Source organism: Capricornis sumatraensis, chromosome 1, assembly GCF_032405125.1.
Source record: "Capricornis sumatraensis isolate serow.1 chromosome 1, serow.2, whole genome shotgun sequence".
Classification (NCBI taxonomy): domain Eukaryota; kingdom Metazoa; phylum Chordata; class Mammalia; order Artiodactyla; family Bovidae; genus Capricornis; species Capricornis sumatraensis.
In genome coordinates, this window is record NC_091069.1 from 35,639,122 (window position 1) to 35,665,397 (window position 26,276).

The window sequence follows — 26,276 nt, forward strand, 5'->3', positions numbered from 1 at the left end:
GATAATTGATGTTGCTTCCAATGTTGTCAACTCTTCAAGAGTTGTTTTTGCAGAAAAGACTTCAATAAATACGTATAGTTTTGGGACATTTTTCTTTGGCTTTTCCAAACAAACATGATTTAATTAAGTCACCATTAGTAAATGGCTTTCCTCGCTTGCTAATACATGAATCAGTTGGAAACTTGCTTTCATTGCAGCCTCATTTCTATTTTTGTGCAGAAATTCTGCTGTGATGAGATTCTGTTTAAATTTTTTAAAAAAGTTTTGTTACTTTCCTGTGAGTTGGGAATGTTGTGACAAGTGCTTGGTTTCCTAATGTTAACACATATTTTATTCTTTTAGCTGGAAAGTCATAAATATAATGCCTGGTAGTCTAATTCAGTAACAAAATAACCTACACTCCATTGTGCCTTAGACATTCACATTCCACTTTTCTTCCTTTGACATGATGAGTATGCACTAGTAATAAAAGTAAAATAAAATGGCACTCAAGAGTTGTTGAGTTATAGCTGTATCTGCAGTTTCTAGAACCTCGGGAAATAATGCAAAGCCATGAGGGTACCCCATGTACTCGCTGCCACAACTACTCGACTCTGCCATTGTAGCGTGAAAGTACCTGTAGGCATTGATAATACATAAATGAATGAGAGTGGTTCTGTTCCAGTAAAACTTCATTTATGAATGCTAACATTTAAATTTCATGTAACTTTTATGTGTCACAAAGTATTATTTTTTCCCACCTCCCCACCAACTGTTATTAAAAATATATAAAGGACCAAATTTCACTTTGGACCTTAGTATTTTCCCCCCTTTCTATTGTAAACATGATTTTGCAGGAAGATTGCTTTATCAGGAGTCAGGTACCTTGATGCTCACACCCAAGTTCCATGACTGATTCATTCACATATAGTCCTTGGCAAGGTATTTCTCAAAATTCTTTATAAAATCATATGAATTTCTAGTGTATACCCAATAATCATATTTTGTGTACTTACTATTTTCACTTGAGCAGAGGGTTTTGATCTTTAAGAGAAAAGAAGTACCAGTGAGTTCACCAGTCACTCCTAGAGGCATAGGGGAATAGACTCCAAATAAAAAGTGGCAGTCTTACTGCACTTAAAGAGGGGAGGTGGAAGTCTGTGGCAACTAAAGCAGTTGAAACTTAAATCCTAAAGAGGAGAGAATCACATAGACTGTAACCTCAGAATCTGTAGTCAACTCCCCCTGAAGTTGAGGACTTCTCTGGTGGCTCAGACAGTAAAGCGTCTGCCTACAATGTGGGAGACCCAGGTTCAATTCCTGGGTCAGGAAGATCTCCTGGAGAACGAAATGGCAACCCACTCCAGTATTCTTGCCTGGAAAATCCCATGGGCGGAGGAGCCTGGTAAGCTACAGTCCATGGGGTCACAAAGAGTCAGACACGACTGAGCGACTTCAAGTTCACGTTCCCCCTAAAGTCATTGACTTCTAAGATGCATACATGCAAGAGAAGATTCTAAGAAACCCAGAAGAATCTGAGCAGAGATTCCAGCGTTGTCCAGTACCTGCGTGGCAAAAGTTGAAGTTCAGACTTAATAAAGTAAGAGAGACTATGTTGTACCCTGCGTTTTCCATTGAGACCTCCATCATGGCCAAGATTGAGGGCAAAGTGAAATAGACCCGCCCTCAAGAAAATGTGGGTGCATTATTGCCACGCTTTCTGCTGCTAAAGGAAACAACCCTCTATGGAGAAGATGTCATAAAAAACTATTACAATTATTCATCCATAATCAAATATGTCATTCAGTGAAATACTACAGGAATGCTAACATGATCAATTGACCAAAAAAAAAAGAGGAAAAAAAGGTATAAATTCACCTTATATAATTCATATATTAGAGATGTCACACAGACTTTAAGATAACTGATTTAATATGCTCAAGGTAAAGAGGAAAGGAAAAATTTTATCAGAGACCTGGAAACTCTATAACCAAAAAAATATGTTAACTAAACTTAAGAATTTCGTGGTTGTGTTTACATACTTCCAAATTAGAAACAGCAGAATAGAGTAGTAGTAAACTAGGGAAAAATACTTGAGTGGAAATTCTGCAGTGCTGAGAGAGAAGAAAAAAGGGGGAATACAGAAAGAAGGCAGCAGAAGACAATGGAAAAGTTTAACATGTCACCTCAAACCTGTCAGAATGGCTGTTGTCAAAAAGAGAACAAATAGCAAGTGTCGGCAGGGGTATGGATGAAAGGAAATGCTGGTGCACTGTTGGGGGTGGGGGGTGAATTGATGCAGCCACTACAGAAAACAGAATGGAGGTTCCTCAAAATATTAAAAATAGAACTACTATAGGATCCAGCAATTGCACTTCTGGGTATATATCTAAAGAAAACGAAAAGACTAATTTGGAAAGACACATGCACCTCTATGTTAGTTGCAGCATTATTTACAATAGCCAAAATGTGGAAACAGTCTAAGTGCCCTTGATCCAGTGAATGGATAAAGAAGAAACGGTGTGTGTGTTTGTATTGTGGACTATTAGCCATAAAAAAGAATGAAATCTTATCATTAGTGACAACAGGAATGGACCTAGACAGTATTTTGCTGAGTGAAATAATTCAGACAAAGACAAATACTATATGATTTCACTTGCATGTGGAAGCTAAAAAAACAAAACAGGTGAACAAACGAAACAGAAACACAGTCATAGATAGAACAAACAGATGGTGCCGGGGAGTGGGGGCTAAGAGAAATAGATGAGGAAGGTTAAGAGGTACAAACCTCTCAGCTGAAAACTAAATGAGTCAGGAGTGTGAAATGTACAGTTTGGGGAATGCAGCCAGTACCTTTGTATGGTGACAGATGGAAACTAAACTTACGGTGATCATTTTGAAATGTATAGAAATATCAATCACTCACTGTGTTGCACCGGCAACTAACAGTGTTGTAGGTCAAGTATACTTCATAACAAACCTGCAGGAAACAAAGATCAGATTTGTGGTTACCAGCGGAGGGGAATTGATTGAAGGTAGTCAGAAGGTACAAACTTCAGTTATGAGATACATACTGGTTATGTAATATACAACATGATAGTTATAATCAACACTGCTGTGTGTTATATATGAAAACTGTTTAGAGAGTGGATCCCAGGGAGTTGCCTGACAGTCCAGGGCTTAGGACTCTGCACTTTCACTGCAGAGGGCCCAGGTTCAGTCCCTGATGGGGGACCTAAGATCCCACAAGCTACATGCACAGCCATAAAAGAGAAAGAGTGGAACCTGGGAGTTCTTATCACAAGAGAAAAAAGCTTTTTTTGTTTTATTTTGTTTCTATGTGAGATGATGGCTATTCACTAAACTTTATTGTGGTAATCATTTTGTGGTATTCTCCTTAAACTTATTCAGAGGTGTATGCCAATTATATCTCAATAACTGGAAGAAAAAAAATTTTTAAGGGGGAGAAAGAATTTTGACCTTTATTCCACACCATACAGAAATTTAAGGTAGATTATTGAGTGAGTTATGCTAAACAATAAAGTATCTAAAAGGTTTAAAAGGAAATATAAGGAAATACTTCAGAGAAGGCAAACATTTCTTGAACATGATGTAAGACACCAAAAAAAAAAAATTTAAGATGGATTTAAATACATTAAAGTATATTAGTTAATCAAAGGCAGCATTAAGAGAATGAAATTTTCTTGGGCTCCAAAATCACTGCAGATAATGACTGCAGCCATGAAATTAAGACACTTTGTCCTTTGTAGAAAAGCTGTGACCAACCTGGACAGCATATTAAAAAGCAGAGACATTGCCAACGAATGTCCGCCAAGTTAAAGCTGGTTTTTTCAGTAGTCGCATATGGATGTGAGAGTTGGATGATAAAGAAAGCTGAGCGCCAAGGAATTGATGCTTTTAAGCTGAGATGTTGAAGAAGACTCTTGAGAGTCCCTTGGACAGCAAGGAGATTGAACTAGTCCATCCTAAAGGAAATCAGTCCTGAATATTCATTGGAAGGACTGATGCTGAAGCTCAATACTTTGGCCAATACTTTGGCCACTTGATGTGAAGAACTGACTCATTGGAAAAGACCCTGATGCTGGGAAAGATTGAAGGCAGGAGGAGAAGGGGACAACAGAGGATGAGATGGTTGGATGGCATCACTGACCTGATGGACATGAGTTTGAGCAAGCTCCAGGAGTTGGTGGTGGACAGGGAAGCCTGGCGTGCTGCAGTCCATGGGGTTGCAAAGAATCTGATGGGACTGAGCAACTGAACTGAAAGGGAGAAGATACTCAAAATGTATCCAACAAAGAATTCGTCTGGAATATGTAAAGAATTCCTACAGATCAGTTAAGTCCAGTTTTAAAGAATGAACAAAAGACTTAAAATGAGCTTCACACACAAAAAAGGATGTCCCAGTGGCCTGTTGAGCATATGAAAAGGGTAATGCAAACCAAAATCTCACTGAATATCACTACACCCAACAAATGGACTAAAATTGTTGACAAAGAGGTAGAGCACCATTGCTGGTGGGATTGTAAATTGGTTTAACCACTCTAGGAAACTGGTGGTATATGCTTCTTCCTGTGATCCAGCAATCCTCCTGTTATATGTATACCAAGAGAAATGTACTTGAATATTCATAGCATTCATAATAACCTCAAACAAGAAATGACCCAAATAGAGTAGATAAATATATTTTGGTGTATTCATATGAGAAAATACTTCATATGGCTGCAGAATACAACATGTATGAATCTCACGTGACAGTGAACAAAGAAGTGTATACTATTTATAAATTTATACAATAAATTTCTGTTTATCTAAAATTCAAAAACAGATTAGACTAATCTATGCTGAAAGAAATAAGAATAGTAACCTTGGGCATTGTTATTGAATGGTTAGGGCTTAAGGGAGCCTTGGGCTGCTGGAAGTATTCTGTGTCTTGATCTGGGTGATGGTTACCTAGGTGTATACATAAAGTGTACTTTATATAATAGCTTAATCGATTTTTAAACAGTAATAGTACAGTAGATATTTGCTGTAACAGAATTTTCACCTGGCTTGCACTTACTACCTGCTGAAAATTTTTTTTTCTGGGAAATTTTTGACTAAAAAATTTGATGCGGTGGACTAGAAAGAGTATTGACTTTTGAGTTTGAAGACCTTGTTCTCAGTTCCTTTCTGCTGCTTTTTACTCCTCTAGTAATCTTGTGCAAATTATTTTAATCTCTTTCTGTTATTGTAGAATGTAGGTAGTAACTTCCCTTTTTAATTCCCGGGATACCAAAAGGATTAAATGAGATGATCCATGTGAAGTTGCTTTGCACTAAATTAATTATGCAGATATGTAGTATGTTCATAATTTAAAGACACTTGGGTCTAGGTTCATAAACCCACATTCTGTAATTCCTCATGAATATTGTGATAGTGATCTAGTTCCCCTGTGTAACAGATTGCCTAGATTTATTCCTTTTTATCAGATAACTGAGAATTTTGAAGTGTTCTTGGAAGTCTTGGAGTCTGCACTGGTGGGAGCATGACTTTTGCATTGAAAGACAGTAGGATTGCCCTGAGCAGTTTACCCGATTCTCCCAATCGTTTTGCTGATGTATTCCTAAGATTTGGTCACGTGTCAGAAGCTTAACCTTTGGAAGAACCTTTAGCTTCTCTAAACTTCATCAACTTTTAGAAGTGATTGATTATGAAAGTCGCTGTTTTATTTGCCTGTGGAGGGTAGGGGAGCTATTACCAGTTACAATTTTAAGAAAGTACTAATTGCAAGGTATCTCCTAACTTTTAGAGATATTAATTGGGAAAAAGCATGCAGTGAAATACAAGAGGTTTTGGTAAATTTTTAGTATCTGTGGATTAGCATGACTTAAAAGCTGAAGTATTTTTAGCCCTGTAAAAATGTTAGTTGAAGTGTACCTAATTGTAACTTAAATTACTTGCATGGGAGGCCGGAATTAAAGACGGAGCTTACAGAGGATATAAAGCAAATATGAGATAAAATATTCACCACTGGAATTTAGACACTTTAACACATCAGAGTGACCCACACTAGTCTTAATTGCTTAATAATCATTGCCATCAAATTAAAACTAAATTTTGATAACCAAGAAGTGTTTTATTACTACAGAATCACAGCAGAAATTGTGGAAACTTCTGAGAGCCCAAAGTATTTTGTTTGTATTGCCCACTGCTGTTATCTCTAAATAGTTACTTTTAGGTGTGTGTTTGTCATCTGAAAGCCCCCAGAAACTTTTAACCCTTCAAGGAGAATACTTTTTACCTCCTAAAACTAAAATAGGTATTTGATGCACTGATGGTAAAACTTTTTTTGTAATCATCATTTCCCACGTTTACATTTTTGTACCGAGATTAATAATTGTTCCTATTGCAGGGCATTGAATCTAAGCTAGTATTTTAGATACTTAGAGGAAGATAAAAAGTTGTGTGTTTCTTCATCTTTAAAAAATTCAAATGTTTACAGAGAGTAGGTAATTGATTGAGAACTAGTACTTACTGTAAAAGGCTAAGTTCCCATAGTAAAAGCAGTTCTGATCATGGTTTGGATTTCAGAAATGGTCTTACTGTCATATTTGCTTAAAACACATTTTAACATTGTCTCTTTGTTATGTTTCTATATTAATAGATTATATACATGAATAGGCTTTTGCAGGGTTAGAGGCTTTTTTTTCCCCCCTCTTTTTTAGCCTCTTTCAACCTGACAAAGGAATCTGCAATTTTTAGCGAGAAATGTACGGATTAAAATGTAAATAGAAAGTCATGGGCGTATATAAAAATGTAGTCTCTGTTTTCTTTAATAAATGCTTTTTCAAAGTAAGATTGGCAGCTCACAGTGTATTTAAAGAAAAAGAGCCAGTAGGGAAGGTAATAATGAGAGGAAATGATTACAAGTTCAATTCAATAGCGCAAGGGCTTCCCTTGTGGCTCAGCTGGTAAAGAATCCACCTGCAATGTGGGAGACCTGGGTTTGATCCTTGGGTTGGGAAGATCCCCTGGAGAAGGGAAAGGCTACCCACTCCAGTATTTTGGCCTGGAGAATTCCATGGATGACTGAGCGACTTCACTTTCACTTCATTTTCATTAGGGCAAATAAGGGAATTCTCCATGGACCATTCCTCCCCATTCCATCCCAGAAGTTACTGGGAACCATATTAATTAATGAATTTTAGTCACTTGAACTGCAAGGCCTCAAATTGACCACTGGAAAACAAGACCACATTTCCATGGCAGCAACCTTAAGGAGCATTGGAAACCACCAACAGTGAAGATAGAGATAAGCCAAAGATCATAGAATAACCTGCTGTTAGCCATGGAACACAACAGGGTATCTGGTAGTTTGTTGCCTATGTGAATCTTCTGATATTCAGAATATAGGCATGACTTCTTTTTTTAGAATAACTATTTTATGGATAAATTTTAGAAAACTGACCATTTTATTTACTGTTTACCAGTACGAGGATGTCGTCCAGGAAAGATCGTACAGATGACTGAAGCAGAAGTTCGGGGCTTATGTATCAAGTCTCGGGAGATCTTTCTCAGCCAGCCTATTCTTTTGGAATTGGAAGCACCACTGAAAATCTGTGGTATGTAAATGGATAAAGTTGGAAACAATCTCTTTTGAATCCACTACACTGAAGATGAGTTAGAGAAAACATCTAAAAAGTTTTGTAAAAAAAAGGTTTGCTAGGTTTTATTACATACAATTGTAGAAGTTGAGACTAAACTATACAATTTGTATTTAATCTTTCAAATCTCACAGTGGCTTTTGGCCAAAGGCAAAAACTTAAACCTTAAGTTAACATATTGTTGTAGTTGGAAAAACTGTTGGCACAGAAAAGCATTTTTCTATAGTTTATATAACAGTAGGATGTGGTATGTATAATGTACTGACTTTTGGTTTGATAATGCAGTTTTTCTTTTAGTAGTTGTCAGTATTTATCACATAGCTTTTATGAACTTAACCAGCAGCTTTTGAAGAGATAGTTGAAATTGTGTGGAAATGATCAGTCCCTTCTATGAATTAAATGAAGCAAATTAAAAGTCATTTTAAAATTTAAGTGACTCAGTAGTCTAAACAAGATAGTCTTTACATGCTTTCATACAGAAATAATTTGAAATAAATAGAAGTTACTTATACTAAATATTTAAGTTTTTGCTGTTTGCTTACTACTAGGCATAAAAAAAGTGGACCTAAGTTAAATTACCAGATAATGAATGTAACGGTATTAGTATATAACAAATTACCCTCAAACTTTGTGACTTAACAACATTAATTTATCATGTCACAGTGTCTATGGGGTAAAAATTCAGGCAGAGCTTAGCTGGATCCTCTAGTTTTGAGTCTCTCACAAGACTACAGTCAAGATGCCATCTGAACCTGTAATCATCTCAAGGCTCAATTGTGAAAGGATTCAGTTCCTTATGGGCCAGTGGACTGAAGACCCCAGTTCCCAAGGAGCTGTTGGCCCATGGCCTTCTCGAGTTCTTCATTTGGTGTGCTTCTCCATAAGGCAGCTTAATCATTGAGCAGGAGAGAAGGCAAGAGAAAGTGCAGGCAAGATGGGAAGCTACAATCTTTTGTAACCCAGTCTCAGAAGTGACAGCCCATCTCACTTTTGCTGTCTCTTCTTCGTGAGGAGTAAGTCACTAGTTACAGCCCACATTCAGGAGAGAGGATTACATAAGGGTACAAACATTGAGAATCATTTCATAGAAGCTGCTTTACCACAGTAACCGTAAACTTTCTGAAACTGGCTCTTTCTATTTTTAGGAGATATTCATGGACAGTATACAGATTTACTGCGATTATTTGAATATGGGGGTTTCCCCCCAGAAGCCAACTATCTTTTCTTAGGAGATTATGTGGACAGAGGAAAGCAGTCTTTGGAAACAATCTGCTTGCTATTGGCGTATAAAATCAAATACCCAGAAAACTTCTTTCTCTTAAGAGGAAACCATGAGTGTGCTAGCATCAATCGCATTTATGGATTCTATGATGAATGTAAGTAAAAATAAAAGCATTTCTTTTTAATTGGAAAATTCTCTAGTAGTTTTCTGTTCAGAAGAATTCTTTCGAGTTTTAAAAAATATGATCAAGCAGAAGCCCAAGAAGAGAGCCTTTCATGGAAGAGGAACCTGAAACTGGGAAACATGTTATTAGTTAAATAGGTTCCTTAGGATCTCCTCAGTCATGTTGTTTCAGGTTGGCTGCAGCTTACTCAGCTGAAAGTCCCTCTTATAATTAGTTTATATAGTAAAAATATCCAAGTGGAACAGACATCACTATAGATAGTAAGTAGCCTGTTTCTAGTCTCCACTAAGGTTTTAGTTTTCTTGTGATGTGATAAAAACTCTTATTGAGCCTATGTCACAAAAAAAATTGAGAAATTCTATGAAATTATTTAAAATTTGAAGTTTATTAGAATTTTAATCTGTACCTATAAGGATGTTAGGTACTCTGGTCCTTATTTTGTTGTACTCTTTTTCATCAATAGAAATCACTGGTTTGCTGTTGTGTGGTGGTATTTCCGAGTGTTACAGATGACCCTGTTACATTTGACTTTGGTCTTTTTGCTTTTGGTTAGGTTATGGAAGTGAATGGGCTTCCCTAGGTTGGGAAGATCCCCTGGAGAAGGGAATGGCAACCCACTCAAGTATTCTTGCCTGGAGAGTTCCATGGATTCAGGAGCCTAGCAGGCTACAGTCCATGGGGTCGCAAAGAGTTGACGCGACTGAGCAACCAACTTAACAAGAGAGTGAATGAACATATGTTTGATTAATTAAAAGTTAGAACCAATTAACAAAGATTTTCAAATGGAATTTTGTTTTTCAGTGCTGAATTCTCCATTAGAATCTGTTTTTGCTTTTTTCCATCCTTAATTATGGTAGAGCTATTAGAACCCCTCTCTGTTTCATGTAATCATTTATTTGACAAACTTTTGAGGATGTATTATATGCCAGGCACTATTCTAAATACTAGGAATGCAGCAGTGCTCAAGAGAGATGATCTCTATTCTTACAGAGTTTACATTCTAGTCGGAATGATTTTAGATTGCATTTTTATTTCTAAGGTGTAGTGTATGGTTTCAGTTGTTTAAATCAGACCAGTAGACAAGAAGTGGATTGTAGTACACCAAGCTATAACCACTTTTCTGAAGCTATATCAGAAATAGAGGTGTATTATTAAAGGATAAAATATGGACTTGACTACTAATAAGGATAGAAAAGAAATCAAGTGAAATGTATGTGAGAGTAGCTTGTAAACACTTTCAGTTATACTTGTTCATTGAGAGAAAGGTTATGGCATAAAAAGCATAGGAAATGAGTGCTTTGTGTCTTTTATTCTTCCCCTTGGTTAGTTGTTGCAACTTACTACCAAATTCAGAAAACTCAGTAACTCCAAAAAGGTGAACATGGATTTAAGACTGTCTTCATTGTAGTTCTTGATGTTAGATTACAGGAAAATTATAGCCTTTGTGTCTCTATTTATCCTTGTTGTGGTGCCAAGTAGAAATTTACTCAAAAGTTAAGCACCTGGAAATTCTCCTTTCTTGGCAGCAAGTTTATACCATGTTACCAGTGCATTAGAGTTAAAAGGGACAGTCTCCAGAGTCACTCTTTTCACTTCTGCTTACTTATTTGGCTAGGTATTTAACATGTTGAATGGAAAAAATTAATAATCTGTTAGATTGTTTAGAGTTGCTATATTATAGTGATCTTAAAAGGCAAAAATGTTTGATTTGTTTCATAAAACACCTGGCAAAATCTTATTAGTCTTCGTAATTTTACTGAAGGTGCTGAATGTTTATTATATGTATTACCAAGTGACATTCATTATAGAAAAACACAAGTGCTAGGTGAAACATAAAGAAAATTGGAATCATGTATAAGTCTGTGGCTGTTAGAATAGCTAATGAGAACAGTTTTAGATTTGTTCTGTTTGTCCTTTCTTTAGGCAAACGAAGATTTAATATTAAGTTGTGGAAGACCTTCACTGACTGTTTCAACTGTCTGCCTATAGCTGCCATTGTGGATGAGAAGATCTTCTGTTGTCATGGAGGTAGACTAGTAAATCTGCCTTATGGCTCTTCTTCTTTTTCTTCCCTTATTTAGAAAGGGCCTATGTTTATTGAGGTGCTGTGGGAAAACAAAGCAGTGCTTGTTTGAAGACTCAAGTGATTAAAACTGTTTTGAACATAGCCAAAAATACCTTTTAATAACTAGAAATTTGTGGTTATTTATACATAATGGAAATGCAGATTTAGTACTTGTCTTTAAAGAAATTCATATATGAGGAGGATGACCAGAGTTTTGCTTGAAAAAAATGTCTTTGCTTTGCCTCAGTTTTGACAGAAAACTATCAGGGAAAATGCAAGAATCATGACTATTTTCTTCTGTCTATTAAATGCCTTTCATCAGAATTCACATATAATTGAGTTTAATATTCTCACGTGCCAAGAGTTCTAGGCTTTATGTACAATGTCTGCTTACGTCCTAAAAGTAATAATAGAATGATAAATATATGACAGTTTATTTGAAAAACTAACGTGTCTAGCAGTTGGCTGAATACCATGAAAAAATATAGATAGTGTATGATCTGGCTATCTTGAAGCATTTTAAAACCTGTTGATAAAACATATTTTCAAAACAGATAATTGAGTAATGAAAGGAATTTGTCAGAGTACTTGTTGACAGTAATTATAATGAAAAATCAGGAAAGGAGAGAATTGTTGGGCAAACATTTACGGAAGCTTGGGTTTTGGAGATGAAAAGGACGTGAGAGTCTCTCTAGTTGAAGGACTATGTGAGGGCTGGCCCAACTAGGATGTCAGATACATTTTGGAGTATGATGGGATCAGATTTTGGAGATATGCGCACTGGGCAAAGGAGTTTGTTGAATGGTTTAATAACCACATTGGGTTTTTGTACAGGGAGATAATTTAGTGAAAATAGTTTTTCATCAGTGTGCAGGAAGAATTAAGGTAGAAAAATGCTAAAAGATACATGCATGTGTCTTAGCCTGAGGTAATAAATTGTTTATTCTTAGAACATAATTTACTATGTTAGTTGAAACATTGTATAGGAAACACTAGACATTTAGGAAATGTTTATGATTAAGTGCTAAGAAGTGGCCAGACTTCTTAGTAGGAAGGACTAGAATTGAGTGCCTTCCTATGGAAATAAAGAAAAGTGGTAGAATTTTTTTCCTTGAAAAATCTTTTGAAATGAAAAGGAGTTTTATTTCTCTGGTAGGGAAAAATAGGGAAGACCTAATCATAATGTTCTTTTATATCAAGGTGGGATTCTATTTAATAACCCAATGTTTTAAAGATAACATTGAAAGGAATGCTTGAAACTATCTTTCATTTCACATAGTGAATCTACTTTGATTAAAAGCTTTTTATTTGGAGTGAAAATTTTTTAGATATCAGTACTGTGAGTCCTGTTTTCATTTATAGGACTGTCACCAGACCTGCAATCTATGGAGCAGATACGGAGAATTATGAGACCCACTGATGTCCCTGATACAGGTTAAGTATATAGAGAAGTTTAGTCTTGTGTGTGTGTGTGTGGTCACACCATGCAGCATGCATAATCTTAGTTCACCAACCAGGGATCGAACCTGTGCTCCCTACATTGGGAGCACCTGGAAAGTCCCTTAATCAATTTTTAATGTAAACTGTTGGCATATTTGAACTTTATTATATTTAATGAAAGTAGGACTGTATTGTGTAATAAATAGAGCTTTGTTTTAGTAGTCCATAAGCTAACTACTGAGTGACTAAACTCAGATTACAGATTACTACAGATTACTACTTGGAATAATACAAAATATTTCACTCTCCACTAATTCCCCATAGTACAGAAGTTTTAGATTTTATTATAACTGTAATATGGTTCTGTCAAACTTATTTTTACCTAAAATCTTGCTGTGTTTTGCTCAGTGTACTAAAGCATACTGAGAACATAATGATATCACTCAGAATGCTACTCATGACTAAACATCAACCATATAAACAGTTGTATAGATCCTCTTTTATCAGTAAGCCTCTGACATGTTGCAGTACATTGTCTCCTAACAGAGTACCACTGTTTCTGTGTTGATTATTTTTTTTAAAAAAGCATTTTGCCAGATTTTGACTGTAATTTAGAATATATTTGACTAAACCTAATAGAAGCTAGTACTTAAGTAATAATAGAGTATTTATTTAAAATAAGGTACAATACAAATTTCGAGGGATTACATCTTGAGAGTTCCTGTTGATGGTATAGCTCAGGTATAAATCAGTTTCAAAGATGGCATGTTAAATTTCTCTTTCCATCATATTTTAATGGGAAGTTTTTGAGATGCCATGAAATGGCCATTTTGAGCTTTCATATTGTCTGTCATATTTAGAAATTTATTTTCTAAATTAATGTTGTTGAAACAATAGCCTAATGATTATTGGGGCTTATTCATTAGGACTTGGATTATAAACATTAAACCTTGACTCTCGGATTCTTGTCTTGATTCTGTTAAGGTTGAAGAAGGCCACATTGTTTTTGCTATGATTATTTGATTTTGAATGCATCGAGGCAGTTGCATTTTCCAGATAGTCCCGAAAGCCAACTACATTCTAGTTATTTTGTCATACAAAAATCATAGAATAGTATCTTAATCTCTCACTGCTGCTTTTGTGGAAACAGACTGGAAACTATGAGCACTATAGAGCTGTGTGTGTGTGTGTATTTAAAGAATCAGCTTCTGATTCTTTAGAAATCAGAAAGAGTTTGTAAATTGAGACCATCATAGTGGATTTCTTATACTGGTGGATTTCTTATGACAGGAGCTTAGGAAATGATGATAGAAATTAAGTGTACATTGCCACCATTTCTACAATATGTTTCAGATACTTCCTCTACCAAGATAAGCTATATTGTGGCTCAGAATGAAGAGCTCCTTTTGTTATAAGCTGAATTAGTATATGGATTATCAAAAAAAAAAATCTTTGACCCCAACTCATTCTAAAACAGTCTTCCCTTAGCATTTATTCATTGTACTTGAAGCTTAACCATTTCGTACTTCTAGGTTAATTCTTCGCCTTTCAGGAGATCTGCTATTCTAATCTCTTCTTTTGTTTTGACAATACCTTTCCAATACTTAATTGCTCATTCCTTCTCTGCCTGCATATTAAATTTTGATTTCTCAGAGTAGATTTATTGGTCTTCTTAATTTACATTCCCAAGATGGTCTCAGTCCCTCCTAAGACTTACGCTACTGTTAGAATGATGAAGATGTTGTTGTCGCTAAGTCACATCCAACTCTTTTCAACCTAATGAACTGCAGCATGCCAGGCTTCCCTGTCCTTTACTATCTCCTGGAGTTTCACTTCAGTTCAGTTGCTCAGTTGATTCTGACTCTGTGACTCCATGGACTGCAGCATGCCAGGCCTCCCTGTCCATCACCAACTCCTGGAATTTACTCAGACTCATGTCCATCGAGTCAGTGTTGCCATCCAACGATTTCATCCTCTGTCATGCCTTTCTTCTCCCACCTTCAATTTTTCCCAGCATCAGGGTCTTTTCAAATGAGTCAGTTCTTCACATCAGGTGGCCAAAGTATTGGAGTTTCAGCTTCAGCATCAATCCCTCCAATGAATATTCAGGATTGATCTCCTTTAGGATGGACTGGTTGGATATCCTTGCAGTCCAAGGAACTCGCAAAAGTCTTCTCCAACACTATAATTCAGAAGCATCAATTCTTCAGCACTCACTTTCTTATAGTCCAACTCTCACATCCATACATGACCACTGGAAAAACCGTAGCTTTGACTAGACAGACCTTTGTTGGCAAAGTAATATCTCTGCTTTTTATTATGCCGTCTAGGTTGGTCATAGCTTTTCTTCCAAGGAGCAAGCATCTTTTAATTGCATGGCTGCAGTCACCTTCTGCAGTGATTTTGGAGCCCAAACAAATATAGTCTCTCACTGTTTCCATTGTTTCCCCATCTATTTGCCATGAGTGATGGGAGCGGATGCCATGATCTTAGTTTTCTGAATGTTGAGTTTTAAGCCAACTTTTTCACTCTCTTCTTTGACTTTCATCAAGAGGCTCTTTAGTTCTTCACTTTCTGCCATAAGGGTGGTGTCATCTGCATATCTGAGGTTATTGATATTTTTCCTGGCAATCTTGATTCCAGCTTGTGTTCATCCTCATCCAGCCCAGCGTTTCTCATGATGTACTCTGCATATAAGTTAAATAATCAGGGTGACAGTATACACCCTTGATGTACTCCTATCCCTATTTGGAACCAGTCTGTTGTTCCATGTCCAGTTCTAACTGTTGCTTCCTGACCTGCATACAGATTTCTCAAGAGGCAGGTCAGGTGGTCTGGTATTCTCCTGTCTTTAAGAATTTTCCAGAGTTTGTTGTGGTCCACACAGTCAAAGACTTAGGAATAGTCAATAAGGCAGAAGTAGATGTTTTTCTGGAACTCTCTTGCTTTTTCTATGATCCAACGGATGTTGGCAATTTGATCTCTTGTTCCTCTGCCTTTTCTAAATTCAGCTTGAACATCTGCAAGTTCAAGATTCATGTACTATTGAAGCCTGGCTTGGAGAATTTTGAGCATTGCTGTGCTAATGTGTGAGATGAGTGCAATAGTGTGGTAGTTTGAGCATTCTTTGGCATTGCCTTTCTTTGGGATTGGAATGAAAAGTGACCTTTTCCAGTCCTGTGGCCACTGCTGAGTTATCCAAATTTGCTGGCATATTGAGTGCAGCACTTTGACAGCATCATCATTTACGATTTGAAAGAGCTCAACTGAAATTCCATCACCTTCACTAGCTTTGTTCATAGTGATGCTTCCTAAGGCCCACTTGACTTCACATTCCAGGAGTTTGCTCACACTCAATGTCCATTGAGTCAGTGATGCCATCCAACCATCTCATCCTCTGTCACCAATATTTAAATATTTTTAGCTCTATTTTTTTTTAAGCCTGAAAACTATAAAGTCAAGGATTTGATCTGATTTTGTTCCTCCATAATTTATTTAAATCTTCCAGGCTTTTGTAGAAAATATTTTCTTCCCTCAAATTGATCTATAGATCAAATGTAGTTACAGTGAAATCTCAGTTGGATTCACAGAATTAGACAAACTGATTCAGAGGTTTATATATAGAAGAACAAAGGATTAAAAGTAACCAAGACAGTCCTGAAGAAAATTAATGAGTGGGAATAGACCTACTAAATGGAAAGATTTATTTACAAGCTCTAGTGTGTTGATGTCTCAGTGATAAAGTAGGTTAATGGAATAGATTATAGCACCAGAAGCAGGATCGGTAGCTCTGTAAGGAAAGGATGAAATTATTCAGGAAATGCTGCTGAGTCAGTTGGTATCCATACAGAGAAACCATAGACAAAAGATGAAGAACCTTTTCCAATATCATCTTTAGAGCATTTTGTACATATATTTCTTACCTGTTTAAAGGGCTGGGGAGTACTACCTTAAGCCAGGCAACATTGTATATGTGTGGTTACTTTAACAAAAAATGGCTGAGTTTTATAGGCTGGGATACTAGGGGGCAATGATTGGCAGTATTTATTAAAAGGTAGGAGGACAGGAGAAGAAGTGTGATGTAGATATACTTAATTTTATAAATTCTGTCTTTTCATTGCTGTGTTTTTATCCTTTAAAGGCTTGCTCTGTGATTTGCTGTGGTCTGACCCAGATAAGGATGTGCAAGGGTGGGGAGAAAATGATCGTGGTGTTTCCTTCACTTTCGGAGCTGACGTAGTCAGTAAATTTCTGAATCGTCATGATTTAGACTTGATTTGTCGAGCTCATCAGGTATGAAATACAAAACTTCTGGATGTTTTGATATTAACTTCATCCAGGTTTATGCCATTTTTTTTTCAATCATTTTGAGAAAATTGAAATGTAAGAAAGCTAATTATTACAAGGAAAACAGAGGAGGTAAATCCTATACCTTGATTTCACAATTAATAACCTAATGAATAGTTAACTCTTTCTTACCCTCTAAGAGGAAAGATTTCAAAGGAATATATTTTTGTAGTGTATTACAATATTAACAAATTTTTCAATGCTTGTCTGCAACCTTCTAGAAATATTTGATTCCATTTTAATTTGATAGTTACATATTATAGATAACAATCAAATATATTGTGTGGATTTTGATAAGAACAAACCACACTCTAAAAAGACATTTTTGAGATCATTGGGAAGATTTGATTATAGACTGTGTGTTAGATACCAAGGAGTCATTGTTAATTGTTTTAGCTGCGATGAATTGTATTGCTATGTAAGAACGATGTCCATATTTTTCAGAAATGCATGCTCAAGTATGTAGTGGTAAGGTGTTTTGCTTTAAAATACATCAGAAAAAGGAGCAGGGAGATAGATGAAATAAATGTAGTAAAGTCTTGGTAATTATTGAATCAGGGTGGTAAGTAAATACCCAGTCCTCATGCTCTCTAGAACATAACTGATTTGCAATACACTGAAAAGCATTTTTTAAAAATCTTTTTTAGCTGCTCTTACATATTTTAAATTTGTAAATATTTAAAGATTCCTTGTTTATTAAGGTAAAATTTATTGAGTTATTTATATGCTATATATACTTACATAGTTTTTTTCTGCAGCTTTGTGCCCCATAAACCTTGACTGCTTCTACCCGTTTATGTGAAGATCCTGTGTGATAACACACATGACAGGCTTCTCATTTTCTGTGCATGTTGTGTATCACATGCCCTTTTTGCTGTTAAAATTTTCTAGTTCAACTGAATGAAGTCATATACCCAAATTCTTTGCTTTTGGCAAAGTTGTCTTTTAATCAGTGAGCATTGTGTTTATATAAGACTTCTTGTTGTTGTGTTGTTTGGTCGCTGAGTTGTGTCCAACTCTCTGACCCCGTGGACTGCAGCACACCAGGCTCCTCTGTCCTCCACTGTCTCCCAGAGTTTGCTCAGATTTATGTCCGCTGAGTTGGTGATGTTGTCTAACCATCTCATTCTTTGCTTCTCTCTTCTTTTGCCTTAAATCTTCCCAGCATAAGTCTTTTCCAGTGAGTCAGCTCCTTGCATCAAGTGGCCAAAGTATTGGATGCTGAACCTCCAATAAAGGAGCTTCCAAGGAATATTCAGGGTTGATTCCTTTAGGATTGACTGGTTTGATTTCCCAGTCAAGGGACTCTCGAGAGTCTTCACTAGTACCACAATTCCAAAGCATCAATTCTGCAGTGCTCAGCCTTCTCTGGAGAAGGAAATGGCAACCCACTCCAGTGTTCTTGCCTGGAGAATCCCAGGGACGGAGGAGCCTGGTGAGCTGCCGTCTATGGGGTCGCAGAGTCAGACACGACTGAAGTGACTTAGCAGCAGCAGCCTTCTCTGCTTTTTGATATTCTATCTAGGTTTGTCATCACTTTCCTTCCAAGGAGCAAGTGTCTTTTAACTTCATGGCTGCAGTGATTTTGGAGAAAATAAAATCTGTCGCTGCTTCCAGTTTTTCCCCTCCTATGCCCATGCAGTAATGGATGCCATGGTCGTTTTCTAGACACCTCCAAATCCTGTTCTGCTTATTCTCAAGCCTGTTATCTCTAAAATTAAGAGACTTATGATGGGAAACAACACACAGTTTCCTTTAAAAAAAAAAAAACCCTGTTCTTTTGGTAAATATGTGAATAAATAAACATATGAACAAGCAAACTAAGAACTAAAAGGACCTACTGAATGCCAGGCAGTATGCTGAGCTGGAGTCGGTAAGCTGGCCAAGGTCTTAACAGAAAAGGTTAATACCTAAATTTTACCATGAAGTAATAACAACAGGAACATGTGCCTGATACCTAGGTAGGAATTATATAAAAATGTAGATTGTTGTTGAAGTGCTTTCTCCCACTATTGTAGGATAATTTTGCTTAATCAGAATACATAAAAGACTTCAAAATGTATTTTTACGTGTTTTTACGTAAATAAATAGAAAATGTTTACATGTCATTGCCTACCTCTCAGAGTTGTAGATCTGAGAAACATAAATTGTTTAATTTACTGAGGAATTGACAACAGATTCTAGAAATCATTTTAAATCATTAAGGAAAAGAGTTATATACATAAAAATCTATAGGCAGCTAATTTGTAGTAGCACAGTCTGTAAATTAAGCTCAGCTTAGTAAAGTTTTCAATGTTTGTAATACTAATAGGAAATTAGAAAGTAGAAGAAGAAAAATGTTCATAACATAAACTGTCTTTCATTGATTATTGTTCATTGAATCAAGGATTTTATATTTGGACCATAGTGCCATCGTCTAAGAAGTATTTGGTATCTCAGCTCCCATTAGACACTGTTCCTGTTAGCATATGGAGAATGGTAGTAGAACACTTGAAAATGGTATTTTTGAACTTCAGTAATCATAAATTTATTTTTTTTAAGCTAAATTCTTGGCTTTATAGGAAAGGAAAGCCAATTTTAATATTTTCTCGGGTAAGTTTAAGAATAAAAATCAGGCTTCCCAAACAAAACAGGGGTTTGTATTTTTTCAGGTCTTTGTCACATTTATCTTAATTAGTACTGATGGTTGAAAATTTTAAAAGATACATAAATGTTTTTTCTTTTGACTTTTTCTCTGCCAGGTTGTGGAAGATGGATATGAATTCTTTGCTAAGCGACAACTGGTAACCCTGTTTTCAGCCCCAAATTACTGTGGCGAGTTTGATAATGCTGGTGGAATGATGAGTGTGGATGAAACTTTGATGTGTTCATTTCAGGTATGCCATATGTATACTTTTGTTTATTTCTTCTTTTTTGTTCTCTTTTTAAATATAAATTTTTTAACAACTGGAAATCTTTTTAATTGACTTATAGTTGATTTTTTAATTGAAGTATAGTTGGCTTACAATATTGAATTAGTTTCTGGTGTACAGCAGAGTGTTACTTACATACATGTTCTTTTTCATATTCTTTCCCACTGTGGTTTGTTGCAGTGTGTTGAATATAGTTCCTTGTGCTGTACAGTAAGACCTTGTTATTTATTTAATTTATGTATAGTAGTTTGTATCCCAAACTCCTAATATATCTCTCCCCTACTCTTTTTCTCCTTTGGTAACTATAAGTTAACATCTGGAAATCTAATTTAAAACTATTGTCAGAAGAATTTTCTTGCAGATTTGTGTTCTTTCCTTGAGGAAGTATAGGAAATCAGTTTTATTCAGAAGTAATTATCACTCTTGGACTCCCTATAGATTTCTGTTTTCATTCAGAAATACTCTAGTCTTTCAGGTATATATCTCATAATTAGAGTTTTTGGAAATCTAAGTCATGTCAGTCATTCTTGGTGGCATGTGTTTAAATTGGAAATTGCTGTATGAATCCTTAGGTAGTGGCTTTGCTACTAAAAGAATGTGAATTCAGATTTTGTTTTCTTTTGCAAGATGAATGGATGGGACAGGCGTTGAGTAGAAAGAGTTTATGAACTCTGATGAAAATGATGTAGAATATTTGCCTAGAAAAACCTTCCAAATAATCTCAAAGTATCTATTTGTGAATATAGAAACATTTACATTTAAGAAAGAGACCAGCTTTAGCATACTACTTAATCATTCTTGCTCATGGACTAAAATAACTTTATTTTTTTGTCCTTGACACCCTGTATTTCTCTTAAAAAAGGTAACAGAGGTTTCCATTACTATCAGCTAATATAATTGAATGCTAAATGTTGGATTTCTCATTCAGATTTAAATGTAGTAACCAGGCCATATCCTTCAACAAATAGTTTGTATTTTTGTTGGTGTGTGTTGTGTTTTGTTTTGTTTTTTTTTTGATATAACCAAAGTGTTGCTGGGGATTTGGAGAAGTTGGAACCTTATATATTGATAGTGGGAATGGAAAATGGTACAGCCACTTTGGAAAATAGTTTGTCAGTTCCTGAAAAAGTTAAACATAAAAAGTTTCTATATGACCCAGCATTTCCACTCCTAGGTATATACCTGAAAGAATTGAAAATAGTACTCAAATACATGTATATATACATATTAATAGGAACATTATTTATAATACCCAAAGGTATCAGCTAAAGAATGAATAAACAAAATGTGGAGTATCCAAAATGTGGCATATTGTTTGGCAATTAAAAGTAATAAAGTACTCATACATGCTACATCAAAATCATTATCTCAGTGATAGAAGCCAGTCACAATAGCACAAATTGTCTGGTTTCATTTATTTAAAATAGCCAGAAAAGACAGTTCAATAGAGGAAAGTAAAGTAGTGATTGCTTAGAGTTGAAGGGGGTTAGGGCAATCAATAATGGAAATAAAGAGTGAGTGAGTGCTTTTGGGAACAAGGTTTCTTCCTGGAGTGACAAACATGTTCTAATGTTAGATTATACCAGTGGTTTCATAGTTGTAAATATGTTAAAAATTGTTGTCTTTCTACAGTTTAAATGGTGAACTTTATGATACTTAATATATATAGCTAAGTGAAAGATCTGTATACACATAATAAATGAAGATTGAAGAATTTGTGACTAATTACCCTCTAAATAAATAGGAGAATTATGATGAGAACCTGAATCTTTTGACTCTTAGTGCTTTTTCCTCATCACAGAGATACACTAGTTTGAAAATTTTTATACTTAGATCTAAGGATTGAATAGTTGATGGGTTTTGTGTACTTGAGCTTTTGTCACTAAATTGTCAATGGAATGACCAATAATAGTGATATTCAGACATTTGTACTTATTTATTTTTTGATACTTTTTAAATGTGAGAAATGACTGTAGAACTTTGCTATTTTTTTCCTACAATTTTACAATTGATGTCATTTATTGAGAAGCCTACTATGTAACAATAATTTCCTTAAACTTATTGTAATTGAAAAAGGTAACATTGTTATTAAATTATTTACTTTAAGATATTGAAACCGTCTGAAAAGAAAGCTAAGTACCAATATGGTGGACTGAATTCAGGACGTCCTGTCACTCCACCTCGAACAGCTAATCCACCGAAGAAAAGGTGAAGAAAGGAACTCTGTAAAGAAACCATCCGATTTGTTAAGGACATACTTCATAATCTTTAAGTGTGCACTGTAAAACCATCCAGCCATTTGACACCCTTTATGATGTCACACCTTTAACTTAAGGAGACGGGTAAAGGATCTTAAATTTTTTTCTAATAGAAAGATGTGCTACACTGTATTGTAATAAGTATACTCTGTTATAATATTCAACAAAGTTAAATCCAAATTCAGAATTACCCATTAAAGTTACATCTTCACGTATCACAGTTTTTAAAGCTGAAAAGCATCCCAGTTAAACTAGATGTGATAGTTAAACCAGACGAAAGCATGATGATCCATCTGTGTAATGTGGTTTTAGTGTTGCTTGGTTGTTTAATTATTTTGGGCTTGTTTTGTTTGTTTGTTTGTTTTTGCTGAAATAATGGCAAATTCTTTAAATTTTTTCCCCAAACATTTAAAAAAGTGCAATGTGGGAAGATTTTTGAAGACATTCATCAACTATTAATTTTCCATTGCTTCTTTACTTATGTACCTGTTTGATCTTACTAAGAAAACTTATGCCTCATTACAGTAAAAAGGAATTTAGAGATATTTTTTAAAATATGCAAACTGTCCAATCGAGTGATTTAATCAGTTTGGGCAACTGTTACAGCTCATAGTGAATATTTTGCTTCATACAGAAATGGCCACTGATTTGAGTTTGTGCACTCTAATTTTAACTTATTGATGCTCTATTGTGCAGTAGCATTTCATTTAAAATAAGGCTCATTTAGTATACCCAACTAGTTGGTAATGTGATTATGTGGTACCTTGGCTTTAGGTTTTAATTCGCACGAAACACCTTTTTGGCATGCTTAACTTTCTGGTAACACCCTCACCTGCATTGGTTTTGTTTTTTTGGGTTTTTTTTTGTTCTTGTTGTTTTTTGTTTTTAGATCCACAGAACATGAGAATCCTTTTTTGACAAGCCTTGGAAAGCTGACACTATTTTTTCTCCCTCTGTACGAAGGATGTATTTATATGAATGCTGGTCAGTGGGACATTTGTCAACCATGGGTATTGGGTGCTTGACTGTCTAATATTGCCATGTGAATGTTGTATACGATTGTAAGGCTTATGTCACTAAAGATTTTTATTCTGATTTTTCATGATCGAAATTCATATGATATTGTATAAACATGCTTTGTAGTGAACTATAGTAGCAATAATTTCTGTACATGATCAAGGGTTTATTGCAGCCTTTCTTTTCCTGTTCTCTTTTTTTTAAGGGTAGTGTTAACAAGTGACAGGAGTAGAAGAGTCAACATAAAGATTTTAGGAGAACTTACAGGACACCAATTCATAATTCTTTGGGTGCAACACTTTTGGATGTGATTCTAAAAGCTATTATTGAGCATTGTCAAATTTGTAAGCTTCATAGGGATGGACATCATATTTATAAATGCCCTCCTATAAGTGCTACCATAGATGTGAAATTCTTGACCTTAATATCGTCTTTGAAAATGTAAATTGAGAATTCTATTAACTTACATCTTAAGAATTGGCGTATTGTATTACTGCAGGAGATTTGATTTTCAGCACAGTGCAAAGTTCTATCAAATGCATATGTCTTCTTTTTTTTCTAATGCCATTTTGTTTTAAAGCACATTTTAAATGTAGTTTTCTCATTAGTAAAAGTTGTCTAATTGATATGAAGCCTGACTGGTTATTTTAGTCCTTTTTTTTCCTTTACAGTGAAACATTTAAACACATTTTATTCAAATAGATTTTTAATATCTTTCATGCTGAATTGGTTCTTTTTTAAAAATTGTTCATATACTGCTTATGATATATTTGGTCAAACAGGCTTTTATCTAATGTGATTTAAATATCTTCCCAACTGAAGAGTAAGTTGAACAATTTTTAATAGAATTTTAGCTGTACTCTTAGTAGTCACAGTGTGAAGGGGGTCTAGAAAATAAGCCTTTGGGAGGAAACAAAGGCTTATATATCTTAGTATTAGTCAAAACACATTAATTTGAATTCTCTATACTGAGTTTTTATAATAATTTAGTCAGGTTAATACTGAATAGTCACTAATTAAGCAAATTAATATTGGTCATTGAATTTGAAGAATGGAAATTTATCACATTTTAAAATTCAGTCTTCAAATCACTTTTAACAGCTTCTTTTCATATACTGTGTTCATTACAAATATTATTTGCTTGGTAACACTGTTACTTAAATAAAACTTTGTTTCTTAGGAGAAGAATATCAAAAATTTAGTGTCACTAATTTCTATTGTGCTTCCCTGTCACTAATTTATGTCATTTTTCCTCTCTGAATTTTAATAATTTTCTATATTCAAATTTATCTTTATTCTAAATGTCATGACATAGTCACTGAACACACTAGATAACTGTGATAATATGATGGATCACATGGATTATGTTGGTCAGTTTCTGTTCTTGAATGGAAAGAATCAACTACAAATATTTGAAGCTTTTAGCATTCACTATTTTAATTTTGCCTAGGGAACAGTTTTAATCATGATCAGCAAGACTGGTTTGTTCAAAATGTTGGGTCAAAATACCTGCAAGCAGAATTTAAAGTTTAAAAAAAGTGACTAATTGAAAGTATGAGAGGTTATAGGCCTTTTAAAAAAAAATTCGTCTGAGGGAAAACCGGGAGTATCTTGAGATGTCTTTTAAGAATATGTAAATGTATATTATTAATATATTGAGCCCAAGAACTTAAATATATCTCCATTTATAAGTTCAGATACATTCCTTTTTCTCTTTGGCAACTCTTTTAAACCAGAAAAAAAAACCCAATTTTTTTCTTTTGCATTCTAAAAATGTGTTTAGATAAGAGGGAAAATAGGCAGGCTTACTCTAACCTTGCTACTGTGACTTAATCCACCTCTTCTGTTCCTTGTAAATCCATCCATGAATAAAAAGTGTGCCTGAAAAGATACTTAACAGCCTCACTGTACCAGTTGCCTGACATAGAAATACTGTGTCTCTCTTTGCTAATAGAGTTTAGTGTTTTATAACTTCCGTAAACAGCTAAAAAGTGGTTAAAAGGAGTGTAAAGTGACAGCATACCTTGCAAAGTGAACAGTAGTTAAGTAAGACACAAGTTGATTCCATGTAAGTACATACTTTAAAGTTTTATTATCTTTATTCTCTTTATAATGTTTCAACAAAAGTGAAATTTAGATTCAATGTAGAAATTTTGATCTCTTGTTCAAGTTTTACCTATACATTTGAATGCCAGAATTTCTAAATAAATCCATTGATCAGAAAATTTTTTTAAGTGAAAACTTAATTTCTTCAGCTACCACCTCTTCTTATATTGGTTGACTGATTAAATCATAACATTCTTTAATTTCTCATTGTTACTTTCTTTACAGGTGGTCAGCATTTTATTAAACCTTATTTTTACATTGTTGTTTCGTTACTTAGTCGTGTTCAGCTCTCTGTGACCCCAAGGACTCTAGTGCTCCAGGCTCTTCTGTCCATGGGATTTTCCAGGCAAGAATACTGGAGTGGGGTGCAATTTCCTTCTCCAGCGGATCTCTGCCCCCCCACCAGGGATTGAACCCAGATCTCCTTCATTGCAGGTGGATTCTTTACTGTCTGAGCCACCAGGGAGACACTTATTTTTTGTTCTACTTTATTCTCAAGTAGCCATAAATCTTTGCTGTTTTTCTCTTAGGGATCTTTGCCAACTAATGTTACAAAATCTTACTTGTAACACACATTATTTGGGGTATCAGTAGTGTGGAAGCTTATAAGTGTGTTGTGCGGTCTGTGTTGTACATATGTGAAACAGAGTGAGAATAAACTGCCTGAAGCTCATAGACTCAGTATTTCTTTGATACTATGTACAAAAAGGTGGGAACCTAAGGTCTATCCCTAGAGGCTTTCTGTTAAGCCTGGCCTGAGTTCACCAAGTAAGATATACATTAATTTTTGCAGCTTTCTAAATCTGAGTAATTCAGTGGATGTACAGGCCAAAAAAATCTTCCTGAGAGAGCAGTAAGACTACAACTAAACATCTGAAATTATCATATTATTATACTAATTATAATTATTACTAGTTATTAAAGTCAGTGTGCCTTTTAGTATACTAATTTATAGTCTTATATAAACACGGAGTTTTGACAAAGTCACAAAGACGTAATACAGAGCAACAATAAAGTAGTCCAGAGAAGTCCTTAATATATGTAACAAGTTTGATTGGACTAATTTGTTATATGTAACAATA

The 26,276-nt window shown here is 35.1% G+C and overlaps 1 protein-coding gene across 3 annotated transcripts in view; it reads left to right on the top strand.

Annotated features, from left to right (window-relative positions):
- Positions 1-25,780, top strand: part of PPP1CB (protein phosphatase 1 catalytic subunit beta) — a 36,356-nt gene extending 10,576 nt beyond the window's left edge. For all 3 annotated transcript variants that reach the window (XM_068963943.1, XM_068963953.1, XM_068963933.1), the window contains exons 3-9: positions 7,470-7,601; positions 8,789-9,019; positions 10,973-11,077; positions 12,477-12,548; positions 16,696-16,847; positions 19,643-19,777; positions 21,921-25,780. In XM_068963943.1, coding sequence (XP_068820044.1) covers positions 7,470-7,601; positions 8,789-9,019; positions 10,973-11,077; positions 12,477-12,548; positions 16,696-16,847; positions 19,643-19,777; positions 21,921-22,025 — 932 coding nt within the window. In that variant the 3' untranslated portion in view covers positions 22,026-25,780. The remainder of the gene's footprint in view (positions 1-7,469; positions 7,602-8,788; positions 9,020-10,972; positions 11,078-12,476; positions 12,549-16,695; positions 16,848-19,642; positions 19,778-21,920) is intronic.
- Positions 25,781-26,276: the final 496 nt, after the last annotated feature.